The sequence below is a fragment of the Haliotis cracherodii genome, unplaced genomic scaffold, assembly GCF_022045235.1.
Source record: "Haliotis cracherodii isolate W230 unplaced genomic scaffold, xgHalCrac1.p SCAF_12, whole genome shotgun sequence".
Classification (NCBI taxonomy): domain Eukaryota; kingdom Metazoa; phylum Mollusca; class Gastropoda; order Lepetellida; family Haliotidae; genus Haliotis; species Haliotis cracherodii.
Genome location: NW_027266267.1, coordinates 43,197,780 through 43,208,725, shown reverse-complemented (window position 1 = coordinate 43,208,725; position 10,946 = coordinate 43,197,780). Strand labels below are relative to the sequence as shown.

At 42.6% G+C, this 10,946-nt stretch overlaps 1 protein-coding gene across 1 annotated transcript; it reads right to left on the bottom strand.

The window, feature by feature from the left end:
- LOC139457422 (putative ankyrin repeat protein RF_0381) lies at positions 1 to 4,201 on the bottom strand. Its single transcript, XM_071238821.1, has 3 exons — positions 4,055 to 4,201; positions 3,019 to 3,103; positions 1 to 1,691 (listed from the first exon to the last, which is right to left on the bottom strand). Exons 1-3 carry the CDS (start codon positions 4,199 to 4,201, stop codon positions 1 to 3), a joined length of 1,923 nt encoding a protein of 640 aa, XP_071094922.1.
- Positions 4,202 to 10,946: the final 6,745 nt, after the last annotated feature.

Genomic DNA, 10,946 nt, shown 5'->3' with positions numbered 1-10,946 from the left:
TTAGACAACTGGGCCACCCGTGCCCCCTGTCTCCACTAAAAAACCGTTTTCATTACCATCTAATTTTGAAACATCAGCTCCTTCCCTCACAAGCAGGTTAAACACGTCTTGTTTCTCATTTGTTGCTGCCAGCTTCACTGGCGTCTTCCCATCCCTCCCTTCACTGTTAATGTCCACAATGTTTTGTTTGAGGACATATTTCACAATATCCACATTTCCTCCTCGACAGGAAAGATGAAGGATGTTGTCACCATGATCATCTACTCTGGACGTATCAGCTCCTCTCCCTATCAGTAAGTCAAACGCATCTCTTTCCCCCAAAAACGCTGCTAGCAACACTGGTGTCATCCCTTCGTTATCTCTACTTTCAATGTCCACAATGTCTTGTTTGAGGACATATTTCACTATCTCTAAATTTCCTCCTTTACATGACAGATGAAGGATGTTGTCACCGTTTATATTCACTACTTTTGTATCGGCTCCTCTCCCTATCAGTAAGTCAAACGCATCTCTTTCCCCCCAAAACGCTGCTAGCAACACTGGCGTCATCCCTTCGTTATCTCTACTGTTAATGTCTACAACGTTTTGCTTGAGCACATATTTCACTATATCCACATTTCCTCCTCGACAAGAAAAATGAAGGATGTTCTCACCAAAATCATTTACACCGGATATATCAGCTCCTCTCCCTATCAGTAAGTCAAACGCATCTCTTTCCCCAAAAAACGCTGCTAGCAACACAGGTGTCATCCCTTCGTTATCTCTACTGCTTATGTCTACAACGTTTTGTTTGAGGACAGATTTCACTATATCCACATTTCCTCCTCGACAGGAATTATGAAGGATGTTGTCACCGTTTATATTCACTACTTTTGTATCGGCTCCTCTCCCTATCAGTAAGTCAAACGCATCTCTTTTCCCCCAAAACGCTGCTAGCAACACTGGTGTCATCCCTTCGTTATCTCTACTTTCAATGTCTACAACGTTTTGCTTGAGCACATATTTCACTATATCCACATTTCCTCCTCGACAGGAAAAATGAAGGATGTTGTCACCAAAATCATTTACACTGGATATATCAGCTCCTCTCCCTATCAGTAAGTCAAACGCATCGCTTTCCCCAAGATACGCTGAGAGTAACAATGGCGTCATACCTTCCTTTTCTCTACTGTTTAAGTCTATAACATTTTGTTTGAGGACATAATCCACTATCTCTACATTTCCTCCTTTACAGGACAGATGAAGGATGTTTTCACTGCCCCTATCCACTTTTGATATATTAGCTCCTATTTCCATAAGATATGAAAACACTTCTCCCTTTCCAAACTCTGCTGCAAACATCAATGGCGTTTCCTCGAAGGCTCCTCTACTTTCAATGTCAATGATGTTCTGTGAGTGGATGTACTTTACTACCTCCACGTTTCCCTCTCTACAGGCCAAATGTAGGATATTGTTATCATCATCATCCAACAGAGACAGATCTGAACCTTTCTCCACTAGTAATTCAAACATTTCTCTATGTCCTTTCACTGCTGCTATCATCACCGGGGTCGTGCCATTCTGCCCTCTTGTATTAATGTTCGCACGACCTTGAGACAATATGTACTTGACTTGACGCAGGTCTCCATGCAAGCAAGCATCAATGAGAGTAATGTTGGCAATGGTCTGATTTTGTGCTTGATCTTGAGCATCTGGAAGACGACATACAGACGCTCACTAATATCGAAAACGGATTATTGCAAGAAGACATGTAAATCACTTTCCACATGTTTAGACATGTACAAACAGGTAACAAAACAAAATTGTATTAAAAATATTAATATGTATCTACTACACTTGCACTTGTTTATGTGTTCATAAGCACTTTTCTTTAATCGCCTGCCCTGCACAAAATTACTTTCAGAAATTACGTCTCCGTCAAGCTTATGATAGATGAAACAAAATTTGACAAAATACGTGTATGAATAGGGGATGCCTTTTAAAAATGTTCAAATGTAGACTATGTCATATTCCAGTACATTTTTGGGTTGAGTCCTATCCATATTCAAACCCACACTCTCAAAGGTAGGCACCTAATCGTCAGCACACACAATCAGCGGCCTAACCCTTTCTGCCACCGAGGTTTCAAGCAAATGGCATTGAGATAGCTGATAGTCTAGATCATGTACATTGTGTGCCCCTTGTATACCCGATAGGTTTAAATTGGCACTGCCCCATTGCCGAAAACTATGAATAGACAATGCCTTTTAGAGTGAGCAAGTGAATTTTTTGTTTAACGCCGCACTCTGCAAAATTCCAGCCATATGACGGCGGCCTGTAAAAAAACATCGAGGCTAGACCAGATAATCCAGTGATTGACATCATGAGCATCGATCCACGCAATTGGGATCGATGACATGCATGAACCAAGTCAACGAGGCTGACCACCCGATCCCGTTAGTCGCCTTTTACGGATGGCTTTTAGAAAGTGGTTAAATTAAACATAAGTTTTATTAAGGATTATAGTTTCTTCGTATGCTGGCGATTAAGTGATTTACGCTGAGACTGTAGTTTTAAATCTTCGACGGGAATCCACCCAAAGAGTTCTAGAATTTGAGATGAAACAATATATGTGTGGCCACGCTTGTTCATGATCTTCATCAATCGTCGTTGTTGACAGGCATGGTTTTCGAATATGTTGCATACAAAGTATTCTTACAATTTGTATATCTTCGTAGTAAACATAAGAATAGATGATACGATATTAAATATAATCCACCAGTGATGATGAAATGAAGTGGGTCATAACAGGATTATTTGAATTATAGAGTGAGTGAGTGAGTGAGTGAGTGAGTGTGGTTTTACGCCGCTTTTAGCAATATTCCAGCAATATCACGGCGGGGGACACCAGACAAAACGTACCATCTGTTAGCGAATGTTGACGTAGCTACGAGATCGAACCACCGACCTTCCACTTTTAAGGCAGATTGCCACTAACGTGTATCGTTCAACTGACATAACATTCATGATGGCAGTTACCTTTAACACAGGCAGCTTTTCCAGGACCAGTCTGCAGGCATCTGCTACCTTGGCAAGTCTTGAATGCGCAGGACCCAGCTCGGATCTGAAGAAAGAAGTGAATGTACCCCTTTACAAGAGAGTGTTGTGCAGATTAACTCGTTTTGATTTTAAGTCTGATTCTCTTACACATTCATTCTCAGCTAAATGGTAAATTACACAAGTGTGCTGTCCCCTGCGTAAAACTTGGTTAATATGGTTAATATCTTAGCTGAAAATATATTTTCTGTTTCTATAAAATAGTATATCTTCTTTGCAGCTATGTGTTATTAGGAAACTAATAAATCAGTTTTAGCATGAACAAGATGATTCATCGTTTACATTCATGATATTCCTTACTGAATGTTTTACTTTTTATACAGTACAAAGTAAAATACAGTTAGTGTAGCAGGGCGTGGAGTCATCCCACAGATGACATCCTTACCTTGTCAGCTTGCTGACGGGGTTAACCTCGTTGGTCATGTGGACAAGGCGTCCGACCTCTGATCAGAAGGTCCGTGGTTCGAATCCCATCACGGGACTCGGAAATTTTATGGCCGCTACATTAGTATAACCTCTAAACGTCTTCTACACATGACAGTTTGAACCCTGGAACTAGACAACATTGCATCCTGTTTGATGATTCTGTCCAGTAATCGCCTGAATTATTATTGTATATAATCTGTTGGATACCAGCCCTATTACGTCACATATTGCATCTTAACCAATTGACCTGTTGGATCTATGCACCATGGTCACATGGGCTATTTCTCTGTCATATCTCGGCGATAAAGCTATTGGATCGTAACTTTGTTCCCAAGTTACTAATACCTGTCACAAGAGGTGTCTGAAACGAAATTTACTGGTATGACTTGCTTGATTTCGTGTCATCATTGTACTGACAACGAGGGATGGTCCTGGGTTTGCCTGGCTGGTTCAGATGCCTTTACAGCCTTTCTTGATATTGCTGATTTTTGTTCTGATTGTGGCTGAAAGCAGCATTCACTGACATACTTACATTTGTGTTGCGCTTTGGTATCAGCGTGAAACGTCCACATTCTGCTGTCTCGTCCAGCTGCTTCTTCAACGTGTAACACACAAGGGAAAGACTTTGATAGCCAACGTTTACACATGAGGATCTGGCTACACATTTCAGTTTGCACATATTGACAACGAAGTCAACAAACCCGTCTACTGCCCGTTTGTCTGTTGTTTCATTCATAATGTCAGAATGTTTCATTAGTTCAACCGTGACCATCGAGTCACACATTAAACAAAGCCATATCAGATACATTTTCTCTGAAGTCTGAGGCTGCTTATATTAACTGCAGAAGATCATGACACTTCCCTCACAAGCGAGTGAATTTAATCTGAATGTCTTCGCCTGAACTGAACATCTAAACTTTAAAATCAATAATCCAAACACTGTTATCATATGTCAAACCTCTCAAGTGTTCCGTTATTCTGTTTAAAGTTTAATATATACATTTACATGGAACAAAAATAGGTATTCAGGCTATATCAACCGTAATAAATAATTAACATTTCACTATCGGAACCTTTCGAACACGTATTCTTCTTTATTTGTAATGATAAAACCATGCCCTTCCACATTCCTGTTTTTAACAGTTGCTAAACACTCACAGCCATCACTTCACGTGAGTGACCCGTGAAGATCCGGGGTAGAATATGTCTTCAGCAAACCATGCTTGCCGTAAAAGGCGACTATGCTAGTCGTAAAAGGCTACTATCGGGATCGGGTGGTCAGGCTCGCTGACTTGGTTGATGCACGGTCATCGATCTAAATTTCGTGGATCGATGCTCATGATATCAATCACTGGATTGTCTGGTCCAGACTCGATTATTTACAGACCGCCGTCATATAGCTGGAATATTGCTGAGTGCGTCGTTAAACAACAAACCAACCAACCAACCAACTTCACGTGAGTGGAATATAAATGTTTTATGATAATCGAGTTGCTGAGGCTATCAGATACACCATTCTCAGAGCTAGATGAAATCTAGAACACGAAGTTTGCTTTCCTCTGCTGATCATTAGCTTTCTAGAGTACAATAGAATCAGGATAATGCCCACTTCTGTTTGTCGGGGTTCACAGCTATTCAAGGGCTAACTAACGCCTTGAAAACGTTTTGTGTCAGACAAGCAAGTGTCATTTCCAAATGATCACAAACATGCCTCATGCCGGTGACGTGCAGTATTGTTCCTCATTTTGTTCCCACATTGACTTGACTTGCCTGTGTTTGTGATTAGTGACACAGGTGGGCCAATACACGCCTTGTCGCAAACATTTGGCATTGGGATGAAGTCCGAATTGTACAATGGAGACATCTTTTAATGATTTTGGAAATAGGTATTGTCACTTTTATTTTCACTAATTCTGTTTGATATTTCACAAGGTTCAACATACAACCGATGGACGATTTGCGAACTGCTGTTGAACAAAAACGATATGGTTGCAGTGTCGTTTGGGTGGGGGTTATGGTTAGGGTTAGGAATATGATTGGGGTTAGGGTGATATGTTTGTTAGACTGGTGCCAGATATTGCAAGGACATTCTTCACCCGAATGGTTGACCTCACTACAGTACCATGGCGATTTTGACGAGCAATAACAGATCACACGACTCTTGGATTCTTTACATGTGGCAGTACTTGTAGTCGATGTTCAGTGGCAAGTGTTTGGATCGATATAGCCGTCTACATTCCTGACATAAAATATGCAACACGTAGAAAGCCAAGATGTGTTCCTGTCTTACGATCTCCCGCCGGGATACTGATTGTTGTTTGGGCACGGAATATGTTGTGCTGCTGTTGTTCAGGGGTAGACACACACACACACACACACACACACACACACACACACACACACACACACACACACACACACACACACACACACACACACACACACACACACACACACACACACACACACACACACACACACACACGACATGAGGGTGCAAATTAGGTAACCTGAAACCCGTGCGCGTGAACGGTTGTCCATATAAACAGAACGACTTGGATTCCTTGAGCATGTTGATGTTGGAGAAAATAAGTTAACAGAACATGACGGAACGTACACACACATACACACACGGCACATGAAATACAACATGATTGAATAAGTTAACAGATTATGACGGAAAGTACACACACACACATACACACACGGCATATGAAATACAACACGATTGAATAAGTTAACAGTACATGACGGAAAGTACACACACACACATATACACACATACACACATACACACATGGCATATGAAATACAACACGATTGAATAAGTTCACAGAACATGACGAAAAGTACACACATACACACACATACACACACACATACACACACACATATATATATACACACACACAAACACACATATACACACACACACATACACGCACGGCATATGAATTACAACATGATTGAATAAGTTAACAGTACATGACGGAAAGTACACACACATACACACACATACACACACGGCACATGAAATACAATATGATTGAATAAGTTAATAGAAAATGACGGAATGTATACACACACATACACATATGCACACACATACACACACACACACATACATACATACGCGGCACATTCAATACAACATGATTTGAAAAGTTAATAGAACATGACAGAATGTACACACACATACATACATACATACATACATACATACATACATACATACATACATACATACATACATACATACATACATACATACATACATACATACATACATACATACGCACACACACATACACATACATAAACACACACACACAAATAGACACACATAGAGTTAGGTACAGTTTAGGTTTAGAGTTTAGTGGTCTTATAGGTTTTTATTAGAACTGAACAAAAAACACGACGCTTTCTTAAAACAATGGCTGTACTACTATTGAATAGATATGCCTGGATTAGAAATGTTTGGCTTGTTGCGATAGTGACATGATAGGTACACATCCTAGTCTAATTGAAATGGGTACAGTGTTAGACATTTGATATGTTGAGACTCGGTTGATGTTTCACACATTAAAAAAGAATAAATGAGTGAATCCCCAGTTTACATAACAAACATATACTTTACAAAATGTAACTGGCGATTGCTATACACATAAAATATGCGATTGCATGTGTACAGGAAAACTGGGTTCAGAACAGCATTTCGGGGGAAAATATTGAGGACAGTATCTAATATAATAATTAGTTTACAGACTGAAGGTCAGATGAGCCTTATCAAGGCATGCTTGTCTGTCGACTTCGGTTTGTCGTCCTCTGTACACTGTAAAATGTCTTCAGACCCTAAATACAAACCCAAACACGTCACTTGACCCATAATGTTGACATGTTCAGGCCTAAAGATGTTTAGGATTGTGTTTAAAAGCTAAACGTGATTAAGGTGTACATGTTTTGGTTTGGTTTGTTGTTTTACGCCGCACTCAGCAATATTCCAGCTATATGACAGCGGTCTGTAAATAATCATCGAATCTGGACCAGACAATCCAGTGACTGACATCATGAGCATCGATCCACGCAATTGGGAGCGATGACATGCATCAACCAGGTCAGCGAGCCTGACCACCCGATCCCGTTAGTCGCCTATTACGACAAGCAAAGTCGCCTTTTACGGCGGATCTTCACGGGTCGGGGTGTGCATATGGCAAAGACCCTTATACCTCCTTGAATTTCATTGTAGGTTATTGTAAAAAAGGTCCTATTTCTGTGTTTCTTTAGCATTTACGCTGCTTCTAGCAAGATTCCAACAGTATCGCAGTGGGGGACACCAGAGATGGGCTTTACACATTGTGTCCATGTGGGAATCGAACCCGGGTCTCCAGCGTGACGAGCGAACGCCTTTACCACTGGGATACCCAGCTTTGTTTTGACAGCGACGACACGGTCATTGACGGTTGCAGAGTGGCTCGGATCGACACACGATTCACACATGTTTACAAACAGCGGACCCACCATCTGTGTGACCGGAATGTTGTCCACATCGGATGTTACCTTCTAGGTGACAGTGGTTATCCATGCAAGAAGAGTAGTGTTCTTTGTATTAAACATTGAACGCGAACGCAATATTTGGTTTGGATAATTATACCGATTACAAAAACACAGTTTGGATAAAATACGGACGAGTGCCATAACATCTATTATAATATGTTTTTATGAAGTTCAACTGCAAGTACTCATGTTGCTGTGATTTTGTAAACATGCTGGTTATCTTTTACCATCAGCATGAACTGCCAAAATAATCTTTAGTTTTAATCAATGTTTTCAAATGATCAAAACTATGTCTTGTGACAGTTAACAATGAAAAGACAATATTTTTTTGTTCAGCCGTTTTGAAAGATGCCCTTGATCACACTGACTTTTGCATCAAAATCAAGGAAATATATATAATATCATATTAAAGGCCATTTAAGGGCAATTGGAGTTGGTCACATGAGTCTACGAGCAGATAAGGGAAAAAGTCATAAATATTTGAAGTCAAGAATTGTTGAAGTACATGTAGTGAAGATCAAGAAATGATATAGCTCTATGAACTTATTCATTATAAACAGTACTATCGGTATGCTATCTGAGGCCAACATCGCCTGAAACGTGAGTTTAAGTGAGTGAGTGGGTTGGATTTAACGCCGCTTTTAACAGTATTCCAGTTATATCACGGCGTTGTGAGTTTAAGAGGTAAAGCCAAAATGTTAAGGGTAATTAAGGACTGCAATATCCCAGTACCACACTCTGATTGGCATGTTTGTCTTGCAGGAGTTGAGCAGAATGGAGCCCAATCAGTGATCGCTGCAGTAGCTGCAGTCAGAAACAGGGAGCGCTTTGCCAAAACCAACTTTCCATGTAAGATAAAAAATCATCATGTATTAGTGTCTTAGTAAGAATTATGAATGCTGGATTATGTTCTTTTAATTATAATTTTATTTAATTTTCCTCCTAATAAAAGTCAATTTGTATCAGCAGTACATCTTTGGCAAAATGTCTTGTTGGCTCCTCGGTAAAAGTGTTGGCTCCTCATTGCACATGTTGGCTCCTCAGTACACATGCTGGCTCTTCAGTACACATGTTGGCTCCTCAGTACACGTGGTGGCTCCTCAGTACACGTGGTGGCTCCTCAGTACACTTGTTGGCTCCTCAGTACACGTGGTGGATCATCAGTACACATGTTGGCTCCTCAGTACACGTGGTGGCTCCTCAGTACACGTGGTGGCTCCTCAGTACACTTGTTGGCTCCTCAGTACACATGCTGGCTCCTCAGTGCACGTTGGCTCATCAGTACACATGCTGGCTCCTCAGTACACACGCTGACTCCTCAGTACACGTGGTGGCTCCTCAGTAAACATGCTGGCTCCTCAGTACACATGTTGGCTCCTCAGTACACATGTTGGCTCGTCAGTACACATGTTGGCTCCTCAGTACACGTGGTGGCTCCTCAGTACACGTGGTGGCTCCTCAGTACACTTGTTGGCTCCTCGGTACACGTGGTGGCTCCTCAGTACACGTGTTGGCTCCTCAGTACACTTGTTGGCTCCTCAGTACACATGCTGGCTCCTCAGTGCACGTTGGCTCCTCAGTACACATGTTGGCTCCTCAGTACACACGCTGGCTCCTCAGTACACGTGGTGGCTCCTCAGTACACATGTTGGCTCCTCAGTACACATGCTGGCTCCTTAGTACACATGTTGGCTCATCAGTACACATGCTGGCTCCTCAGTACACATGTTGGCTCCTCAGTACACATGTTGGCTCCTCAGTACACGTGGTGGCTCCTCAGTACATATGCTGGCTCCTCAGTACACGTGGTGGCTCCTCAGTACACATGTTGGCTCCTCAGTACACATGCTGGCTCCTCAGTACACATGCTGGCTCCTCAGTACACACGCTGGCTCCTCAGTACACACGCTGGCTCCTCAGTACACATGCTGGCTCCTCAGTACACATGCTGGCTCCTCAGTACACATGTTGGCTCCTCAGTACACACGCTGGCTCCTCAGTACACATGCTGGCTCCTAAGTACACACGCTGGCTCCTCAGTACACGTGGTGGCTCCTCAGTGCACATGTTGGCTCCTCAGTACACATGCTGGCTCCTCAGTACACACGCTGGCTCCTCAGTACACATGTTGGCTCCTCAGTACACGTGGTGGCTCCTCAGTACACGTGCTGGCTCCTCAGTACACTTGTTGGCTCCTCAGTACACATGCTGGCTCCTCAGTGCACATGTTGGCTCCTCAGTACACATGCTGGCTCCTCAGTACACGTGGTGGATCCTCAGTACACGTGGTGGCTCCTCAGTACACGTGGTGGCTCCTCAGTACACGTGGTGGATCCTCAGTACACATGTTGGCTCCTCAGTACACATGTTGGCTGCTCAGTAAACATGCTGGATCCTCAGTACACGTGGTGGCTCTTCTGTACACATGTTGGCTCCTCAATACACACGCTGGCTCCTCAGTACACATGCTGGCTCCATAGTACACGTGGTGGCTCCTCAGTACACATGCTGGCTCTTCAGTACACATGCTGGCTCCTCAGTACACATGCTGGCTCCTCAGTACACGTGGTGGCTCCTCAGTACACGTGGTGGCTCCTCAGTACACATGTTGGCTCCTCAGTACACATGTTGGCTCCTCAGTACACATGCTGGCTCCTCAGTACACGTGGTGGCTCCTCAGTACACATGTTGGCTCCTCAGTACACATGTTGGCTCCTCAGTACACACACTGGCTCCTCAGTACACACGCTGGCTCCTCAGTACACGTGTTGGCTCCGCATTACACATGCTGGCTCCTCAGTACACATGTTGGCTCCTCAGTACACATGTTGGCTCCTCAGTACACATGCAGGCTCATTGATGGTTGTAAC

Excerpts from the sequence above, each read along its gene's own strand:
- LOC139457422 (XM_071238821.1), bottom strand. The coding sequence starts at position 4,201 with ATGTGCAAACTGAAATGTGTAGCCAGATCCTCATGTGTAAACGTTGGC. Across the intron at positions 3,104-4,054 it reads TACCAAAGCGCAACACAAAT|ATCCGAGCTGGGTCCTGCGC; the intron begins GTAAGTATGTCA and ends TTCTTTCTTCAG. Across the intron at positions 1,692-3,018 it reads AAAAGCTGCCTGTGTTAAAG|ATGCTCAAGATCAAGCACAA; the intron begins GTAACTGCCATC and ends GTCGTCTTCCAG.